Source organism: Gymnoscopelus microlampas, assembly GCF_963454915.1.
Source record: "Gymnoscopelus microlampas genome assembly, chromosome: 1".
NCBI lineage: Eukaryota > Metazoa > Chordata > Actinopteri > Myctophiformes > Myctophidae > Gymnoscopelus > Gymnoscopelus microlampas.
The window spans coordinates 990,728-1,013,364 of record NC_139962.1 but is presented as its reverse complement, the minus strand read 5'-3'; the positions used below and the strand labels follow the sequence as shown (position 1 = coordinate 1,013,364).

General features: G+C 39.1%; 1 protein-coding gene across 2 annotated transcripts in view; it reads right to left on the bottom strand.

Annotated features, from left to right (window-relative positions):
* The window catches only part of LOC311049439 (NACHT, LRR and PYD domains-containing protein 3-like), a 56,207-nt gene that overhangs the window by 8,187 nt on the left and 25,383 nt on the right, over nucleotides 1–22,637 (bottom strand). For both annotated transcript variants that reach the window (XM_084063009.1, XM_084063010.1), the window contains exons 8-13: nucleotides 18,054–18,224; nucleotides 17,207–17,380; nucleotides 16,970–17,125; nucleotides 8,396–8,439; nucleotides 3,227–3,872; nucleotides 976–1,038 (exon numbers count right to left, since the gene is read on the bottom strand). In XM_084063009.1, the coding sequence (XP_083919135.1) occupies nucleotides 976–1,038; nucleotides 3,227–3,872; nucleotides 8,396–8,439; nucleotides 16,970–17,125; nucleotides 17,207–17,380; nucleotides 18,054–18,224 (1,254 nt within the window). The remainder of the gene's footprint in view (nucleotides 1–975; nucleotides 1,039–3,226; nucleotides 3,873–8,395; nucleotides 8,440–16,969; nucleotides 17,126–17,206; nucleotides 17,381–18,053; nucleotides 18,225–22,637) is intronic.

The window sequence follows — 22,637 nt, the reverse complement described above, 5'->3', positions numbered from 1 at the left end:
TTAAACCATGTGACTTCCATAGGGAATGAATTGAAATGGCCTTATGCCTCACGTAAGGCATAAGGCAGCCACAAAACACTTGTTTTAACTGTGTGAGGGCCTGGACTTCCACAAAAAAAAAAAAAAACGCACCTGTGGTGACAGCAGGGCTTTTTCAGTGTCAGCCCCCTCTTTTTGGAACCCCCCCCCCCACTCTTACCGTGTTCAAAGTCTCAAAACCCACCTTTTAGACTTGCTTTCCCTGCCTAACCCAAACCTAATCTCCTTTTCTGCCTCTCAGTCTTAGCTTATTGTTTTTAGCCTTTAAAGTTTTCTTTTTCTTTTGCTCCTAATACAATTGTTTTTAAACTGTTTTGTAAAGCGACTTTGGGAACTAGGAAAAGCACTATATAAGTCTGATGTATTATTATTATTAATATGATATAACACAATTTTTTGTATTGGTATAAAATCTATATGATATTAAACAGACATTTAAACAAACACACAATCTGTATTATTAGCTGTCATGTTGACACTTCACATCAAGTTAATTTACAATACACATTGTTCTTCTTTTTTAATGTTTATTTAACAGGTACGATGTTAAAAAAAAACTTGATTCAAGTAACATCAGACAGATTTATTATATGTAGGGTTTCTAGTAAAGGATAATCTGTGACCCATGATTACAGACACATAAAAGTAATATGATTAAAACAAAGAGCAATGACATTCCTGAAATAATCATCTAAATTCATAAATCAATGGCATTCTTAACTGTGTGTGTGTGTGTGTGTGTGTGTGTGTGTGTGTGTGTGTGTGTGTGTGTGTGTGTGTGTGTGTGTGTGTGTGTGTGTGTGTGTGTGTGTGTGTGTGTGCGCGCGCGCGAGTGCGTGCGCGTGCGTGCGTGTCTGTGTGCGCGTGCGTGCGTGCGTCTTAGTGATTGGTCTCTTTGATAAAAAGTTACCAATGAAGATGTTTAGGACGACTGACCTGTATTCATTGGTTGTTTGTTCTGTGTGAACGATGGGGGAGAAACTGGATGGAACCACTGGCCTGAAAGACAAACACAAAAAAACCCACAAACAAACAAAAAAATAAATTAGATTTTGGAGATTATAATATTTGAGCCCACTTGAGCCCTGTGTTATTTGACACAGGGCTCAAGTGTCAACTAAGACTAGTGGAGAAGAGATCCAGTAGAACTAAGACTAGAGGAGAAGAGATCCAGTAGAACTAAGACTAGAGGAGAAGAGATCCAGTAGAACTAAGACTAGAGGAGAAGAGATCAAGTAGAACTAAGACTAGAGGAGAAGAGATCCAGTAGAACTAAGACTAGTCATTTTATGATTGGCTGCTCTCAGGTGTAACAATCCTAAAACAAGCTCAATAAGCGTCACAGACATTGTGAGCTTGTAGATCGGCTGCCGTATAAATCAAGCATTACGACGCCATCAAGGCCTGAAAATACATTTTAGTAAATACTAGTCTGAAACGTTTCACGAGCCTAAAATATCATTAACACATTGAGTGCCAAAACCGGGAATCTCCGTGAGGAGATTTATTTATTTATTTTTCCACCCAGATCTTGTTATAAACACTGAAAATAACAGATCTATAAAACATCTACATGTTATAAACTCTGAAAAATAACAGATCTATAAAACATCTACATGTTATAGATCATGTTATAAACACTGACAATAACAGATCTATAAACCATCTACATGTTATAAACACTGAAAATAACAGATCTATAAAACATCTACATGTTATAAACTCTGAAAAATAACAGATCTATAAAACATCTACATGTTATAGATCATGTTATAAACACTGAAAATAACAGATCTATAAAACATCTACATGTTATAGATCATGTTATAAACACTGAAAATAACAGATCTATAAACATCTACATGTTATAGATCATGTTATAAACACTGAAAATAACAGATCTATAAAACATCTACATGTTATAGATCATGTTATAAACACTGAAAATAACAGATCTATAAAACATCTACATGTTATAGATTGTTATAAACACTGAAAATAACAGATCTATAAACATCTACATGTTATAAACACTGAAAATAACAGATCTATAAAACATCTACATGTTATAGATCATGTTATAAACACTGAAAATAACAGATCTATAAAACATCTACATGTTATAGATTGTTATAAACACTGAAAATAACAGATCTATAAACATCTACATGTTATAGATCATGTTATAAACACTGAAAATAACAGATCTATAAACATCTACATGTTATAGATCATGTTATAAACACTGAAAATAACAGATCTATAAACGTCTACATGTTATAGATTGTTATAAACACTGAAAATAACAGATCTATAAAACATCTGCATGTTATGAACACTGAATATAACAGATCTATAAAACATCTGCATGTTATAAACACTGAATATAACAGATCTATAAAACATCTGCATGTTATGAACACTGAATATAACAGATCTATAAAACATCTGCATGTTATGAACACTGAATATAACAGATCTATAAAACATCTGCATGTTATGAACACTGAATATAACAGATCTATAAAACATCTGCATGTTATAAACACTGAATATAACAGATCTATAAAACATCTGCATGTTATAGATCATGTAATAAACACTGAAAATAACAGATCTATACATCATCTACATGTTATAAACACTGAAAATAACAGATCTATAAACATCTACATGTTATAGATCATGTTATAAACACTGAAAATAACAGATCTATAAACATCTACATGTTATAGATTGTTATAAACACTGAATATAACAGATCTATAAAACATCTGCATGTTATGAACACTGAATATAACAGATCTATAAAACATCTGCATGTTATAAACACTGAATATAACAGATCTATAAAACATCTGCATGTTATAAACACTGAATATAACAGATCTATAAAACATCTGCATGTTATAAACACTGAATATAACAGATCTATAAAACATCTGCATGTTATAGATCATGTTATAAACACTGAATATAACAGATCTATAAAACATCTACATGTTATAAACACTGAAAATAACATATCTATAAAACATTGTCAACACCATATAGATCTGTGTGTGTGTGTGTGTGTGTGTGTGTGTGTGTGTGTGTGTGTGTGTGTGTGTGTGTGTGTGTGTGTGTGTGTGTGTGTGTGTGTGTGTGTGTGTGTGTGTGTGTGTGTGTGTGTGTGTGTGTAACTTACTCTATCTGACACAAAGACACTGAGGAGGAGGAGTCGGGCCACACATAGAACCCAGGATAGAGAGGTTCAGTGAATGTGGTCTGGAAGGTGTGCAGGTGTGTGTGTGAGTCAGAGGACACTCTGTAGAAAGACAGGACGCCAGCAGACCAATCCACATACACTGCTACTCTGTAGACTCTGTCCTCACTGTCCTCACTGTCCTCACTGTCACCATGCTCTGCTACTCTGTAGACTCTGTCCTCACTGTCCTCACTGTCACCATGCTCTGCTACTCTGTAGGAGCCAGAGGGACGGACAGGGAGGACGGTTTTCTTCTTATTGTGACAGACAGAGTATCTGTTGCCTCCATCACCACAAAACAGACTCCAGGACTTGTCATTGTATCCAAGCAGACAGTCATCACCCTCTCCTCTCCTGTTGATGCCTCTGTAAGTCACTGCTATAAGAACCTCTCCACTCCACTCTACCTCCCAGTAACAGCATCCAGTCAGACCCTCTCTACACAGAACCTGTGGACAGTACTGAAATCTGTCTGGATGGTCTGGATAGGACTGATCCTCACTGGTCCATGTCACCTTTCTGTTGTTCTCAGACAGAGAGAGGGTTGGCCATGTTGTGTTTGTGTCCAGTGTGAGAGGACAGACACCTGATGGAGAGAACAACAAACAATATTTCATTACATCACAAAGTACTGAGTAGAGATGTAATAGTATAACATGTCACAGTACAGTACCTAACAAAATACCACAGTATTATGGTATTTAATACTACTCACCCCCCCCCCCCCTCCTCTCTTAATGAATCATATTATAGCCAGTGGTGGACAAAGTACTCAACCCTTATATTTGAGTCAAAGTATAGATACTCAAGTATTACTCAACTACCAGTTGGTCAGTCAAATGTGTACTTGAGTCAAAGTATTTGGAGTAAATACTTTTAAAGCCTGATGAAGGTCAGAGTGACCTAAACGTTGCATCTTAAATAAATAAATTCATTTATAAGTGAACACAGTGTGTGTGACTCCCTCTCTCTCCTCCTCCCTCCTTCTTCTATATTCTGATTACATGCTTTAAAAATACTTAAGCCTTCTAAAGTACAAATGACTAAATATTACAATAAAAGTGAAAATAGCCGATGTACAAGCGCACAACACGTCGCCCCTCTCTCTCTGTCTCTCTCTCTCTCTCTGTCTCTCTCTCTCTCTCTGTCTTTCTGTCTCTCTCTCTCTGTGTGTGTGTCTCTCCCTCTGTCTGTCTGTCTGTCTGTCTGTCTCTCTGTCTCTCTCTCTCTCTGTCTCTCTCTCTCTCTCTCTCTCTCTCTCTCTCTCTCTCTCTCTCTCTCTCTCTCTCTCTCTCTCTCTCACTCTCTCTCTCTCTCTCTCGCCTGGTGGAAACCAAAAAGTCATTAAATGACGTGTGTGTGTGTGTGTGTGTGTGTGTGTGTGTGTGTGTGTGTGTGTGTGTGTGTGTGTGTGTGTGTGTGTGTGTGTGTGTGTGTGTGTGTGTGTGTGTGTGCGCGCGCGCGTGCGTACGTGTGTGTGTGTGTGTGTGTGTGTTAGGGCATTAACCTAAGCTCATAGCGCAGCACCGAGCTTGTATTTAAAAAGCAGATCTACAAGCTCATAGCACCACGTTATGAGCTTGTATTTAAAAAAAATAGCAGATCCACAAGCTCATAGTGCGGCACCGAGTGCCACTCTATGAGCTTGATTTGATTGATTGATTGATAGCAGATCTACAAGCTCATAGCGCGGCACCGGGTGCCGCGTTATGAGCTGTATTTAAAAAAAATGCAGATCTACAAGCTCATTGCGCGGCTCATAGCGCGGCACTTGTATTTAAAAGAAATAGCAGATCCACAAGCTCATAGTGCGGCACAGAGTGCCGTGCTATGAGCTTGTATTTTTTTTTAAATAGCAGATCCACAAGCTCATAGCGCGGCTCATAGCGCCGCACCGAGTGCCGCACCGAGTGCCGCGCTATGGGCTTGTATTTAAAAAAAATGCAGATCTACAAGCTCATAGCGCGGCTCATAGCGCAGCACCAAGTGCCGCACCGAGTGCCGCGCTATGAACTTGTATTTAAAAGAAATAGCAGATCTACAAGCTCATAGCGCGGCTCATAGCGCAGCACCAAGTGCCGCGTTATGAACTTGTATTTAAAAGAAATAGCAGATCCACAAGCTCATAGTGCGGCTATGAGCGCGGCACGGCACCGAGTGCCGCGCTATGAGCTTGTATTTTAAAAAATCACACCCTGTGTGAAGAGAGTGGTGCCTTTGATGAGCCCCGTATTGATGTTGTCATCAATGTTTGTTTATTGGACATACACCCGGACACACTTACAAAGTCAGATATAGGAGTGGTTGGCACCACTCAAAAAATAGCAGATCTACAAGCTCATATGAGCTTGTATTTAAAAAAAATCACACCGTGTGTGAAGGAAGCGGTGCCTTTGATGAGCTTATTTAATTGGGCTATACTGTATATGAACTAGAGAAACAATGTTAAATCCCTGTAAATTCATTTCAAGGCTACTGAACAGCACCACAGGAAGCAGATCACACCCAGGTGTTAAGTGGGTCAGGTATATAGCAGTGAAGCAAAATGCATTCCAAGGTGAGAGGCAAAAAGTGATCTGTCATAGCTGACAGGGTGGGTACCCAAAAGCAGACACAGAGACAGGGAAGTGGTCTTTAACTAATATGTTTGTGGTGTGGGTGCTGTTGTAGTATGAGGTCTGGTAGAGGCAGGGTGCTGTTGTGTGTGTGTGTGTGTGTGTGTGTGTGTGTGTGTGTGTGTGTGTGTGTGTGTGTGTGTGTGTGTGTGTGCGTGTGCGTGTGCGTGCGTGTGCATGCGCGTGCGCGCGCGCGTGTGTGTGTTTGCTTTTGTGGTTTTCATTCATATGTTAAACCAGCACATTGTGGCGTTGCATCATTAAATACAAACAGTGATAAGACTAGAAACTCATGGCGGAAAAGAAAGTCAACATATAATGTTACATTATATGTTGACTTTCTTGTCTTTATTTTCACAAACGTATCAAACTTTCTGCTCAGCTCAATCTTCCTCTTCGGAGAATTTAGTCCCAGGTGATGCTTTTGGGATGGGATTCCGACGGTTCATACAAGGCTCTAAATCAAACCTACCACTAGTCATGTGGTAGCTGTGCAGCTCAACCAAAGGTACTGGTGTCTAAAAAAAGAACCGTATTGACAGGAAATCGCGCAGAGGAAAAACTGTGAAATCAACAAAGTACGTTTATGAACGTGCCAAAGTATCGCAAGACCGTCCATCATTGACCGCCTGACAACCAAATCACGCGATACTGCCGAGCCAGAAACCAGTGTTCCAAATATTCCACATTTTATTTCAAGATGTTTTGAAAAACGCATTGTGAGCTTGTAGATCGGCTAGTTTCAATGTATACAGTAGGTTTAAAATGCTCATAATGGCCTAGTGCCCTAGTTGCTTCTTTTGAGCATGTTTTCCTAGAACTTATTATAATATACAGACAAAACAAAACAAATTGAAAAACAATTGATTGGAAAACAACTTGTGATAATTATGTCTTCTTTTATATTCCTGAACCGATTAACTGACAAAGGACGTAATGGTTCAGAAATAGTGTTTGTTCACAAGCTGGTCCAGATGGCTGCCATAGACTTCAATGTATTTCACCAAACTTCCTGTTCCAGCTTTGACTCCCATGCGTGTCAATGATAAAATGAATAATAAATATCTAAATACTGAATCAAGCAACTTAAAAACTGAAAGTTTTCTTAAACACAAAAGCCTGAGTAGACGTTCCCTTTAAGTCCTATTTTATACTTTGTATTACGCTGGTGTTGTGTGATAAACATAGCTTGTACAGTATATTAATATATCTATTTATGCTATTTCTGCACATTGTAGATGTTAATGTGTTAAAAAGCATTGACTGAGAGAAGAGGAGAGAGAATCTGGATGAGCTGAATGCAACACATTAAGCCTCATTCACTAAGCTATTATTATTATTATTATTATTATTATTATTATTACCCTTATTAGTAAGCTAGGGTACGCACACATCTTGTACTTATGTGCATATTATCCACTAGCCTGGCATGGCCAGACTAATATCTCTGCATAGATATTAGTCTGAATCTCTGTGTGGAACCTCCATATTTTCATACTGGGCCCTGATTGGTGCTCCACAACTTCGGAGGCAGGGAAATCCATTCACAACCGAGCGGGGCCGGACCAAATCTGATGAAGGCATCTTGTGTTGTTGCACTGATAGATTCATCTGGTTTCCAGGCTATATTTCTGCATCTTTCCACAAACAGAGTCTGATTGAAAAGTAATCAATAAAGCTCTGGTCCATAATCTATATATATCTATATATAGCAGTGTTGCAGTATGCCCTGGATTCCAGCATCATATTTTTACCTCAGTAAACCTCAGCCTATTATTTGGTGGTGAGGTTAAACTTACACATGAGAGGCATTACGTTATTAACGATCAGCTGATCCATCGTGTAATCGAGGGACTCGCTTCCAGACAGAACAAATAGGATGCTATGGCGACGCAACGCGACACGTTGTAAGCTTGCAGATCTGTTATTTTTGATGAGAGACAAAGTTGAAATTCTTCACGTGGTGAAGTTGGTTTCACGTTGGATGAAGTCAGTTTGAAGTTGGATATTTCCTGTTGCCTTTTATGGTGTGAAATAGGGCGTGGAACAATGCAAATGATCTCCAAGCGCTTGTGATAATACGATCAGCTGGGATTTATGCAGATTCATCACGAGATACACCTGTGATCCACACAAATCTAGGCTCTGCACAACCTTTAATTAATCACACATCAGACGTGACTTATGAAATATACATGACACTTTACACTCAAATATAGTTGGACATATATAATCATTTTTGAGCATGTGTTTCGGGTCTGGCAGCATATGGTGTGTGTGTGTGTGTGTGTGTGTGTGTGTGTGTGGGTGTGCGTGCGTGCGTGCGTGTGTGCATGTGTGTGTGTGTGTGTGTGTGTGCGTGTGTGTGTGTGTGTGTGTGTGTGTGTGTGTGTGTGTCATTGTTATTTTTTATATGTCTGCTGTGTCACAAGACACAGCAGCGAAATTTCAGTGAAAGGGTAATAATAAAGTAATATTGTATTACTGTACTCACATGTTTTAAGGAGTTGAGGTGAATGTTCTTCTTCTTGATCCAACCTGTAGGAATGAAACACACATTTATGTGACACATGTACACACTCACACAGACGCACGCACGCACGCGCGCGCACGCACACACACACACACACACACACACACACACACACACACACACACACACACACACACACACACACACACACACACACACACACACACACACACACACACACACACACACACACACACACACACACACACACACACACACACACACACACACAGTGCTTAATTAATGCCGGAGCTCGGCTCAGGAACCTGCCTCCTGCGCTCCAGTACCTCTAGAAGGCGTTCCGTCACCTCACATGCACATACAATGCAATACGTCTTTATTTAGACTATTTATTATGAATTCAGCTTTCACATTTCCCCTCAATGTCCCTTCCTGCAATGGAAAAGGAGGGTTTGTAAATCTTCAGACAAAACACTTTATTATTCGCTGTTAGACACATTGCGGTCTGATGGAGTCCTACGCTAGTTCTGTCATGTTTACAACTTGATGAGAAGACATGTGGAAATATCCATAGAGAGAGAGAGAGAGAGAGAGAGAGAGAGAGAGAGAGAGAGAGAGAGGACAGACGTAGAGTGAACTGACGTATCTGTCTGTGGCTATGATCCTGAGTAGTGGTTAAAACCGTGTTACTCATGAAAATGCCATGGATTCATAAGGCGGTGGAAAAACTGACGGGTTCATGAGCTCCAGCACCTAATAATTTACATATGAAGCACTGGACTAGTGTTGATTTTGACAGCAAATTTTGATTTGGTTTTAGTCATAGTCTTTTCAATCAAATTCCATTTAGTTTTAGTCATATTTTAGTCATCTGAAAAGTTTTACTGTTAGTCTAGTTTTAGTCGACTAAATATTATAAGATTATAGTCGACTAAATCTACAGTTGATTTAGTCGACTAAAATGTATGTTGGCGGTGACTTGATGGTGTCGTAGTGGCTGATTTTACACTTGGTTGCATGCTGAAAATAGCCGATTGTGAGCTTGTAGATCGGCTATTTTCAAAGCGCAACAACCGAGCACAAACAAGCTTAAATGACTTGTCTTTTAGTTCTACTGGATCTCTTCTCCACTCGTCCCTCTCCAACATTTTAGTTTCTATTTGTTGACGAAATTGTCAGTATATTTAGTCTTAATTTTAGTCATAGCTTATGTTTTGTTTAGTTTTATTTTGTTTTTGTCAGTGAAAAAAGGTCAACCAACATTTTTTAGTCGACGAAATCAACACTGCACTGGACACACATGTATTATATGACACACTCACACTCACACACACATGTATTATATGACACACTCACACTCACACACACATGTATTATATGACACACTCACACACACACACACACACACACACACACACACACACACACACACACACACACACACACACACACACACACACACACACACACACACACACACACACACACACACACATGTATTATATGACACATGTACACACTCAGACACACATGTATTATATGACACACTCACACACACACACACACACACACACACACACACACACACACACACACACACACACACACACACACACACACACACACACACACACACACACACACACACACACACACATTATATGACACATGTACACACTCACACATAGACACACATGTATTATATGACACATGTACACACTCACACATAGACACACATGTATTATATGACACATGTACACACTCACACACACATGTATTATATGACACATGTACACACTCACACATAGACACACATGTATTATATGACACATGTACACACTCAGACACACATGTATTATATGACACATGTACACACTCAGACACACATGTATTATATGACACATGTACACACTCACACATAGACACACATGTATTATATGACACATGTACACACTCACACACACATGTATTATATGACACACGTACACACTCACACATAGACACATATGTATTATATGACACATGTACACACTCACACATAGACACATATGTATTATATGACACATGTACACACTCACACACACATGTATTATATGACACATGTACACACTCACACATAGACACACATGTATTATATGACACATGTACACACTCACACATAGACACATATGTATTATATGACACATGTACACACTCACACATAGACACATATGTATTATATGACACATGTACACACTCACACACACATGTATTATATGACACATGTACACACTCACACATAGACACACATGTATTATATGACACATGTACACACTCACACATAGACACATATGTATTATATGACACATGTACACACTCACACATAGACACATATGTATTATATGACACATGTACACACTCACACATAGACACACATGTATTATATGACACATGTACACACTCACACATAGACACATATGTATTATATGACACATGTACACATTCAGACAAACATGTATTATATGACACATGTACACACTCACACATAGACACACATGTATTATATGACACATGTACACACTCACACATAGACACACATGTATTATATGACACATGTACACACTCACACATAGACACACATGTATTATATGACACATGTACACACTCACACATAGACACACATGTATTATATGACACATGTACACACTCACACATAGACACATATGTATTATATGACATATGTACACATTCAGACAAACATGTATTATATGACACATGTACACACTCACACATAGACACACATGTATTATATGACACATGTACACACTCACACATAGACACATATGTATTATATGACACATGTACACACTCACACATAGACACACATGTATTATATGACACATGTACACACTCACACATAGACACACATGTATTATATGACACATGTACACACTCACACATAGACACACATGTATTATATGACACATGTACACACTCACACATAGACACATATGTATTATATGACACATGTACACACTCACACATAGACACACATGTATTATATGACACATGTACACACTCACACATAGACACACATGTATTATATGACACATGTACACACTCACACATAGACACATATGTATTATATGACACATGTACACACTCACACATAGACACACATGTATTATATGACACATGTACACACTCACACATAGACACACATGTATTATATGACACATGTACACACTCACACATAGACACACATGTATTATATGACACATGTACACACTCACACATAGACACATATGTATTATATGACACATGTACACACTCACACATAGACACACATGTATTATATGACACATGTACACACTCACACATAGACACACATGTATTATATGACACATGTACACACTCACACATAGACACACATGTATTATATGACACATGTACACACTCACACATAGACACACATGTATTATATGACACATGTACACACTCACACATAGACACACATGTATTATATGACACATGTACACACTCACACATAGACACACATGTATTATATGACACATGTACACACTCACACATAGACACATACTGTATGTATTATATGACACATGTACACACTCACACATAGACACACATGTATTATATGACACATGTACACACTCACACATAGACACACACATGTAGTATGACACATGTACACACTCACACATAGACACACATGTATTATATGACACATGTACACACTCACACATAGACACTGTGGTGGCTCTGTGTAGCACACCCCCCAGGGCTATTTGTATTATCCTTTTAACAAAGCTTTTTGACTGTACTACCAGGGCCGTGTTAATGTCAAAATGCGCACTAGGCAACGGACAGTTTTCGGGCCCCCCCCCCCCCCCCAGCGCACATGCACGCGCGCGCAGCGCGAAATTTTGCGGTTATTTCGCGGATTGTGGCCGTTTTTGGGCGTTTCTTTGTTACTTTATTTCGGTTTTAGGGTTAGGGTTAGGGTTAGGTTAGGCTTATGTTATTTAATAAAAAAAAAAAAAAAAAAAACATTTTTTTTTTTTTTTTTTTTTTTTGGGGGGGGCATTTTTCGCCCCCCCCCCCCGACAAGACATAGGCATGTGCCTACATTGCCTGTGCATAAACACGGCCCTGTGTACTACTATAGAAAAGGCCCCCAACTTATAGATTTAAGCATTTCATTCTATGTATCATTTCGTTGACATTCTGATATTGCATTTCTAGATTGTGACTGTGAACACTGATTGCCAAGCTAAAACTATCCAAGTGCCTTTATTCTGAATAGCGGGTCAAATCCCGCGAGAGTTTTCAGTGAGACGCTCTGAAAGCCACGGACATTCTCAGAGACATTCCTGACGTCAATACAGAGTATTCAGTCGTCTTTAAGATGTTAATTCAGTTAGTTTGAGTCTGCTCCTAACTAGAGTGTGTTGTGTGCGTCAATGACCATGTAAGTTCATTGTTGATGTTAATAATATTTGTGGAACTAAAACATGCTCATTAAGTTTGTAAAGTGCTAACTAAGCTAAGTGCTATCTAAGCTAGTACCTGTTGCTATGCTCATATCGGGAGGCATGCGTTAATCCGACAGACCTTTTCTCCGACTATGTGGCATCCGCGTGCGGTTAGGGTTAGGGTGCGGGTTTGGTTCGGGTTTACTAACGTATTGCACCCGCTAATATCTATTGTCTGAATTAGCTCTATGCTTGTCAGTAATGGCTGACGTTCAGGGATGATTATAGTTGGGCTAATGTATACACTGTCATTCTCTCACAACAAGTCCTTAATATGTTGGTTATTAAGAATAACTACTGCATATGAGTTTATGACTCTTTATTGTATGATTATTTGTCATGTCATGCCAACGCATTCTGCATAATTCAAGCTGCAGTATTTTCTAGTCACAGTTGGGTAATTTATGACAGTTCCTATACATATAGCATTGTATTTGGATATACAACTACTATTCTAAACTCTAAACTGTGAAGTGTATGCTATTTGGCATTGTATCTTTCCAGATGACACCATTTGACTGGTTTGATATGTGTGTGTGATATGTTAGACCTCTGATGGTACATAGTATTTATATTAGAGCACTTATATGTGTCTTTATTCTGTTTATTCCCAGAAAACCACACATACACCTTTGCATTGTTGAACTGTTAGTACATGCCTGTAAGACTGCAAAAGGAGAAAGTAAAAGGAGAAAACACAGCATCAAGCCTCTCTCTGTCCTCTTCTTTAAAGGGGAAATCCACCCATTTTCAATATTTAACTATGTCATTAATATAGCATAAAGGAGTTGTGTCGAAATAAGAAAAAAGTTCCCCCCTTTCTGTATTGCCTTGAACTGGAAGATTGATTTTGGGTTTAACATGGCAAATTACAACACGATGAGTCATCATGTTGTAATTTGCAATGTTAAACCCAAAATCAATCCTCCAGTTCAAGGCAACACAGAAAGGGGGGAACTTTTTTCTTTTTTCCACACAACTCCTTTATGCTATATTAATGACATAGTTAAATATTGAAAATGGGTGGATTTCCCCTTTAATATCTGGAATAAGGGCCCCTAAAGTGGTGTTCTGGCCGACACACCGACATGAACCTAGTGAACAATAGCAATCGGCACCCCAAATTCAGCATAACTGCATTCCCTTCACTACAACTACCGTACTGTGAACAAACTTGTTCTTCAAGACCTACTTCTGGTCTCCTAAAGAGACTTTTAATGTAACGCCCAAACCACACCTATGCATAATGTAACAGTGTTTAAGTCTGGTGTCGGAAGATAGCAACTTGGCCATGTAGCAATTATGAGTTGCTACACGCCATGCTAAACCCCCAAATAGTGTGTAGCGCGACATGGGCGCAAAATAGGGCCCTATGTGTTACAGCACTACTTTTGGTGTCCTCTCAGGAATTGCTCATAATAAAATTATTATTATCATATACTTTTCTAACATTTACCTAAAAGTCAGTGCTAAAATTGTTTTGTAAATATGAGAAGAAGGCATCCATATCAACTCTGAACTGTAGGTTCTCAATTACTATATCACTTGACTTCCCAAAGTTGTTTACATTACTTGAGCTGATCGCATAAAAGCCTGCCTTTTACATATCAAGTACCAGAGGTTTAAAAAAACAAAAACAAAAAACAATAATATTTCAGAGTGATCGCCTGTCGAAAATGGCTTGTTTTCACCACTGTAAAAAGATATGGAGATATGGACCTTTTTTTTCAAGATCCTATTATTGGAGCTGACGGAAGTGACGTTTTTTGGACTGGATTAACATCCGTCTATTCCATTTTAAAAGGTCCTCGGATCATTCCTAAGTTGTGTTATAGAAAATAGAAAAATAGAAAAAATAAAATTTGAAAACACGTAGATCTACGGTTATGGCACTCGACGGGTGTATTTGCAAACATGTAGATCTATGTGTTTGGCACTCAATGTGTTGTTAATACTCATCCAGTTAGCCAAAAACGGAATCAAGTTAAAATGATCTAGTTTTGAAACAAATGGTCCTGTTCCATGTAATACAATGTATTATCATTGTTGTTGTTTTTATGCATATGTAGTGTATTGTCTACATGGTTGAACTGATAACCAAAATAAAAAATTGCAAAGTGAAGTGAGATATCACAAACACAATGTTATTGTATGTTTAAATTATTTTTCATCACAAATTCAACATTTCTGTTCAAATCAAGTTGTTACTAAACCATTTCTAGGACTTGAAGGCCCCGTAGTGGCCTGAACATCTAGTTCAAATACAAATCCACATGTATTGAACTCCGATTTTTTTTTTTTATTCTATAAGGTGTACTTTAGTGCCGTCAGAACGAATTTAGCGATTCGGAAATAATTTGAATGTGAATTTATTTTATTGCATTTGAATTAAAATATATATATATATCTTTTAATTTTATTTAAAAAAAAATCTGACCTACCAATGCAAAAATAAATGCTTCTATCACGTCACGCATGATCAACAATAAAGTTTGAGTGCATGCACTGCACACAGAAAGTTAAGAACGTCATCGCTGCCATACCACCCAATTGTGTCTCGGCCGCGCGCCTGTGCGTGTGCGTGTGCGTGTGCGTGTGTGTGTGTGTGTCTGGTCACGCTGAGACACACCACGTTGATTCAGCACAGAGGCAGACAAGACTCCTCCCTTCCTTTAGCCCCATAAACTTCACTTGAAAGTTACGTTTAGGAAACTTTAATAATTATGACAACCGCGTAAGTCTTTATGTTACATTGTCCGTCTGTAATGTAGAGGATTTTCTCTGCCTCTCTCTGTCGCACAGCACAGCCGTCCCCTCAACATGCAGTGCAGTTGAGCCGTCTAAAATACACTTTTTGTCCAGAAAATAAAGTATTCCAGCGGATAGAATCTTTTTTTAGTTACTCCACTGCACCCTCTACAGATCTGGTCAATGGATTTTTGAGTGGTGCCAACCTCTCCTACATTTGACAGATGCAGTTGATTGCAACCAGTTACACTAATTCAACACAAGCAGGAGCCACTTAAAGACATGCACACACACACACACACACACACACACACACACACACACACACACACACACACACACACACACACACACACACACACACACACACACACACACACACACACACACACACGCTGGTTCAGCACATGTGCTTGCGAAGTGCGCATGTGTGCACGCACGCACACACTCACACACACACACACACACACACACACACACACACACACACACACACACACACACACACACACACACACACACACCCACCCACACACACACACCCCCACACACACACACACACACACACACACACACACACACACACACACACACACACACACACACACACACACACACACACACACACACACACACGCGTGCTGAAAATGTGGACCTGCGAGGCACACTGTGGCTCCGATCGACAAAACTTGTCAGGGATCTACCATCACAATAGCCACACCAGGGACCAAGTGTGGCACCCAGCGGGCCAGCCAGAACAATTGCTCCGCTCCCTCCATAGGGAAGGCTATAATTGATTAAGCCACGCCCCCTCTGTGTTCCTATTGGCTGGCCAACACTTTCCCACCATGGTAAACTTCCGAAACTTGCTAGGAGCATTTAGATGGTCAATAGGGACAGCCTGTAATTGCTTAAGCCCCACCCCCACTATGTTCCTGTTTGCCGTGAAATGAATGGACAGGGATTTAACATTGTTCCTCTAGTTCATATAGCTTAATGAATTTAACTCAAGGCACCACTCACTTCACACTGCGTGTGATTGTTTTTACTCAACAAGGTGCGCCTTTTCCTTGGCCCAGCGGTAATAAGTTGTAGCCTAATATTACACTCCTCTTATCAAAAACTTGAATATGAACCTAAATTAAGGCCATAACCATTAACTAATATAGTTGGTTTCACTATTTTCCTTAGCCTGTTATTAAAGCATTTATATGTGTGCATGCGGGTGTTTATTATTGCAAAAATATCTCTCACAAACCATTTCAGCATGGAATGACTTCACAAATCTACTCACTTGAGAGTAGCCAGTCCAACAGAGAGCAGCTGCTCTCCTCCCGAGTCTCCTGGTCGATTGAAGCTCAGGTCGAGCTCTTTCAGATGGGAGAGGTTGGAACGCAGAGCTGAGGCCAGAGAAGAAAAGCCTTCCTCTGAGACCAGACAGTGTGACAACCTGCAGAGAAACAAAACGTCTTAACCAATTGCTTCTGATATTCACGTAGAAATCCACACAGAGAGATAACACATTATTCACCTCAGAATCTCCAATGTGCAGTGTGGACTCTTCAGTCCAATAGAAAGCCGATTCACTCCTGAATTCTGTAACTTATTGTAACTGAGATCCAACTCTGTCAGACTACATGAGTTGGAACTGAAAAGTGATGATAATTCCTTACAGCATTTCTCCGTGAGGTTAGTTTGTCTCAACCTGAAAAAATAGATAGATAGATAGATAGATAGATAGATAGATAGATAGATAGATAGATAGATAGATAGATAGATAGATATATCACAAATCTGAATACTCAATCACAAATACACAAATTGAAAACTTACAATTCAACCTATAGCAGTGTTAGCCCTATCCACTAGCAACAATTCACTTACTGTTACATGTTTGTCCACTATGCCAGCTGTACGCGGTAAAATCTGTGTTCCATTGTGATCAGGTTAACATTACAATATTATTCCCTTGCTTTTGTTTGTGTCAAGCCCAAAGAAAAAACATATCGACCATATGTGTGCATTACTGTGTTTTTCTTCTATTATGGTTAAGGGTGACAGAGCTAGGAAGGGCGGGGTTCTCAGAGACCATTAAAGACAGAGAGCGAGCACTGGAGAGAAAGAGAGGAATTTTACATAATTTTTATCTTTATACACACCGAAAGAGTGAATCACCATTCAAAGGTGTTTTTCTCTCGTGTTTTCAAATGCTATTATATGAGAATGATTGAGTAATTGCGGGGGGGTGGGGGGCAGCTAAGTTATTTATCCAGAAATGAAACAGAAGTTTAACACAGAAACAGAACTGAAAATAATCACATTTCTATAGTTATAACCTAATGGAAATGTGTTATAACATCAGCATGAACTGATCTAACCTGAGGATCTTCAGTCTGCATTGTTGACTCTCAAGTCCAGGAAGGAGCAGCGATACCCCTGAATCGCTCAAGTCATTATGACTCAAGTCGAGTTCATGAAGACTTGAGTTGGAACAGAGAACTGAGGCCAGATTTCCACAGCAACTCTCTGAGAGGCCACAGTTACTCAGCCTGAATGGAGAGAAACACATATGAACATATTGTTTTATGTAAGTGTCTTTGTCGTCTGCTCTGATAACTGTGTTCATGAAACTGGATCATAAATAAATCATATTCTCATACATACTGTACTGTCACCAGCTATGCACCTGGTCACTGGATAATGCATAATAGATCCTATTAGATCTGTTAGTCTCTCATGCCTGTTTAGTTTCCACCTGTGTTGAAAAGGATTGTTTCACCTGTTTATCCAATTTCCTCTTTTTGTTCAGTGCATTGCTTAGTTGCTTAGTGAGTGTTCCCACCCACTAAGGAAACACTCTGACTCGGTTTTAGTTACCTCTTGCATTTTGGACTTCTACTTGTCTTTTTTGGATTAATAACCTGTGCCTCTGAGCCAGAGCCAGTTTACCCATTTATGAACCTTTAAAACTGAGCCTGATCTGCTGACTGTGTACTGGACTATGTCTGTTAATAAAGCCCTTTTGAACTGTTAAACTTATTGTCTTCTCTGAAATCAGGTTTGCTTATTCTGCCAATCATATTTCCAATGAAAAGAAAACACCTGAAGTTGGACACAGTCAGCTTTTAAATGATGTGCCGAATGTTGAAATCTGAAAATAGTTCAGAATAAACTTTATTGTCTCAACACAGGTTTACAGGTGTAAAACAGTGGGTGAAATTTGTTTTTGTGCAAGTGTTAAATCGTTTTTATTTACATAAGAGAAAGGGAAGAATAAAAAGGGGGGGGGGCAAGGGGGAAGAGAGATCAATAAAAAAGTTAAAGTTAAAAACAAACACATTATCTACATATTTAGACCTATAAGGTAAGTTAACCTGAGGTAAGATATAAGGTGTGTACCTTAGGTAAGATATAACGCTATGGATGTTAGTTAAGGTGCGAGAAAAAAACAGAAATGTTGTACACGGGATTAAGGTGCAAAGTGTTTGTGTGTGTCGACCACATAGTCCCCATAAGGTAACTGACACTAGAATAATCTGCAGGTAGGTCTGACATTTGCTATAAATCATTTTTGGAGGTCACTCTTCGATTTAAGAAACTGGGCCACTCGTAAATCAAATATGACGGCCATTTATTTTAAAATGGCCACCAAAATTAGACTGATTTTGCTTTTCAACATATCTTTGCCAATTATTTTGTGAGGTTAATGTTTTTTTTTTTTTACATTTTCAAACAGGAGTTACCATTTATAACCATCAAAATTGAAACATTTAAAAAACATGCCATACAACTGTGCTCACAGGCAAACTCAGGGACTCAGCAAAACAAATCTCATGTATTACATTTTCCCCCATCTGGTTCTGTTTTCTGTGTCTTCCTCTGTGACTCCTGCATGTCCTCTCTCACCGCATCCTTAAACCTCCTCTTTGGCCTTCCTCTTCGCCTCTTACCTGGTAGCTACATCTTCAGCATCCTTCTCTCAATGTACCCATCATCTCTCCTTTTCACAGGTCGAAACCATCTTAACTCACTGAGTGCCATTAACGTGTTTCACGTGTTTTATCGCTATTGCGCAACGTGCCATTAACGTGTTTGACGTGTTTTTGAAAAAAATGAAAAAAATGATTTTTTTTTTTTTTTTTTTTAAATGTTCAGAACCCAAGATATCATTACCAGAAGATGTGCAGCTCCATCCACTCCTTGTTTAACTTAGAACTAAAAAAGGCTATATCTCTCTTCCTAAGCACTTTTTGTTTTCTGTGAAAAAAACTCTGGCACTTTTCAGAATCAATTCTGAAATAATTCTGGCAATCCTGGCACTCAGTGAGTTAACCTCACATCTCTTGCTTTATCCCCCAAACCTTCTAACCTGGGCTGATCCTCTATTTTAGTCATTTCTGATGTCCTTCCTCTTCACTTTTAATGAGAATCATAGCATCCTCAATTCTGCCACCTCCAGCTGTGCCGCCCGTCTTTTCCTCAGTGCCACCGTTTCCAAGCCGTACAGCATGGCTGGTCTCACTACCGTTTAATACATCCTTCCTCTCACTGGTGCCCTTCTGTCACAAATAGCTCCTGACACCTTCCTCCGTCCGTTCTCTCAAAGTACTCCTTCCATTTTCTCAACACACTGTCCCTGCTTACTAGAACATTTACATCTCTATCCTTTATCACCTTAACCTGTTGCACATCCTTCCCATCCCTTTAACTCTGTCTAGCCAATCGGTGCAGATCATTTGCTCCCTTCTTGGTGTCCAACTTCTCATCCTCTTTACCTAGCCCTCACCATGCTTCTCTTCGCCTTGCCCATAATGCTCATGTTTATCACTCTGTCTGACCATCTCTTCAACTCAATCTGTTGATATACTCTTCCTTTAGGATTATATCTACCCCATTCCTCCTCTCGTCCACCGCATGGTAGAACAGTTAAACCCCCTCCAAAACTCATGGCCATGGATTGATAATCTCTCTAGAAGGGAGACCTGGTCTACAACAAGGATGGTGACATGTCTCCTAACATGTTTCCTTGTATGGCACTCATACAACTTGCTGGCATGCTTTGATGGTTATAAATGGTAACTCCTGTTTGATTTGGTGATTTGGTGATTGACCTCACAAAAGTAAAAAAAAATAAAAAAAATAAAAGTAGGCAAATATATGTTGAAATGCACAATCAGTCTAATTTTGGTGGCGATCTTGAAATAAATGGCCGCCATCTTTGATTTACGAGTGGCCCGGTTTCTTAAATCGAAGAGTGACCTCCAAAAATGATTTGTAGCAAATGTCACACTTGTGTCACCATTTGAACTATTCTCTTCTTTTTATCCAGAAATGAAACAGAAGTTTGTAACTATTTTGTGTAAAATTGTTTTTTATATTGAATGGTTTCCTCAACATTCAAACTTGTGTAATATGAAAAAAGTAAAAAGACAAAAAATGGAAACATTTACAAAACAACATATTTCCGTGATTTAACACTCCCATGACTGGGGTTTCACCATCCCATATGCTGCCTGACTTGCAGGTCAAAAAGGCTGTTTTTCCAGCTGTTTTTCAGCTGTTTTTCTCAATTGCACTCTGCTCAGTCAGTGAGCTCACATATGTTGTTGCAGGCAGGCAGAAACATTATAAAATAGGCAAACTTGTAATGGTAACTGCAGATTCTGTATGTAAAATCTTTATTAAAAATAAACGTATAAAACAGCGCGATCTGTAGCGTTACATTAAACTCTTGAGAGAAACATGGAGCCTATATGAACCACTGAGCCTCTGTCTAATTACGTGACTGTCTCTATTGTCCAAAACTCATGGATATCTCTTGACAAACCAATATTATTATTATTCATAATAATAATGTATTTATTTATTATTCATAATAATAATATTCACATTTGCCTGAGCGTAAAGCGTCTCCTTCTATCAGCTGTCCACGTCGCTGACAAAAGCCACAAGTGAACACATCGTTATGTTTCAAACATGTGCTCAATCCTGCGCAAAATATCTGATTTACAAGCCTAAAATAGTCGCTGCGTGACGCGCTCTATGCTTGTAGATCTGGTCTTTTTTCGCTGCTTTGCAGTGAAGGGGAAAGTGATCGGGTTGCCAAATTTTGCGAGAGAAATAATCAGTAAGGTCTATGAACATTTTACTGCATGAGTTGTGTCTGTCTGAGTGTGTGCCCTGAGAAAACAGTGAGGCATGAAGCAGTAATGTGCTGTCTGTCTCCTATATGTCATCATGATTTGTGTTTGTGAGGATCTCATTTTAAACAAGCTTAGTGCTTTATGAGCCTTCCAGTTTAGTAGACCGTGTACAGATGTTTTAATGGTGTGATGTTTCTTTTTATGCAACTGCCTATTGTTGCACTTTGAGATTTTCAAATGTAAAGTGCATTTCACAGGTCGAAACCATCTTAACTCACTGAGTGCCATTAACGTGTTTCACGTGTTTTATCGCTATTGCGCAACGTGCCATTAACGTGTTTGACGTGTTTTTGAAAAAAATGAAAAAAATGATTTTTTTTTTTTTTTTTTTTAATGTTCAGAACCCAAGATATCATTACCAGAAGATGTGCAGCTCCATCCACTCCTTGTTTAACTTAGAACTAAAAAAGGCTATATCTCTCTTCCTAAGCACTTTTTGTTTTCTGTGAAAAAAACTCTGGCACTTTTCAGAATCAATTCTGAAATAATTCTGGCAATCCTGGCACTCAGTGAGTTAACCTCACATCTCTTGCTTTATCCCCAAACCTTCTAACCTGGGCTGATCCTCTATTTTAGTCATTTCTGATGTCCTTCCTCTTCACTTTTAATGAGAATCATAGCATCCTCAATTCTGCCACCTCCAGCTGTGCCGTCCGTCTTTTCCTCAGTGCCACCGTTTCCAAGCCGTACAGCATGGCTGGTCTCACTACCGTTTAATACATCCTTCCTCTCACTGGTGCCCTTCTGTCACAAATAGCT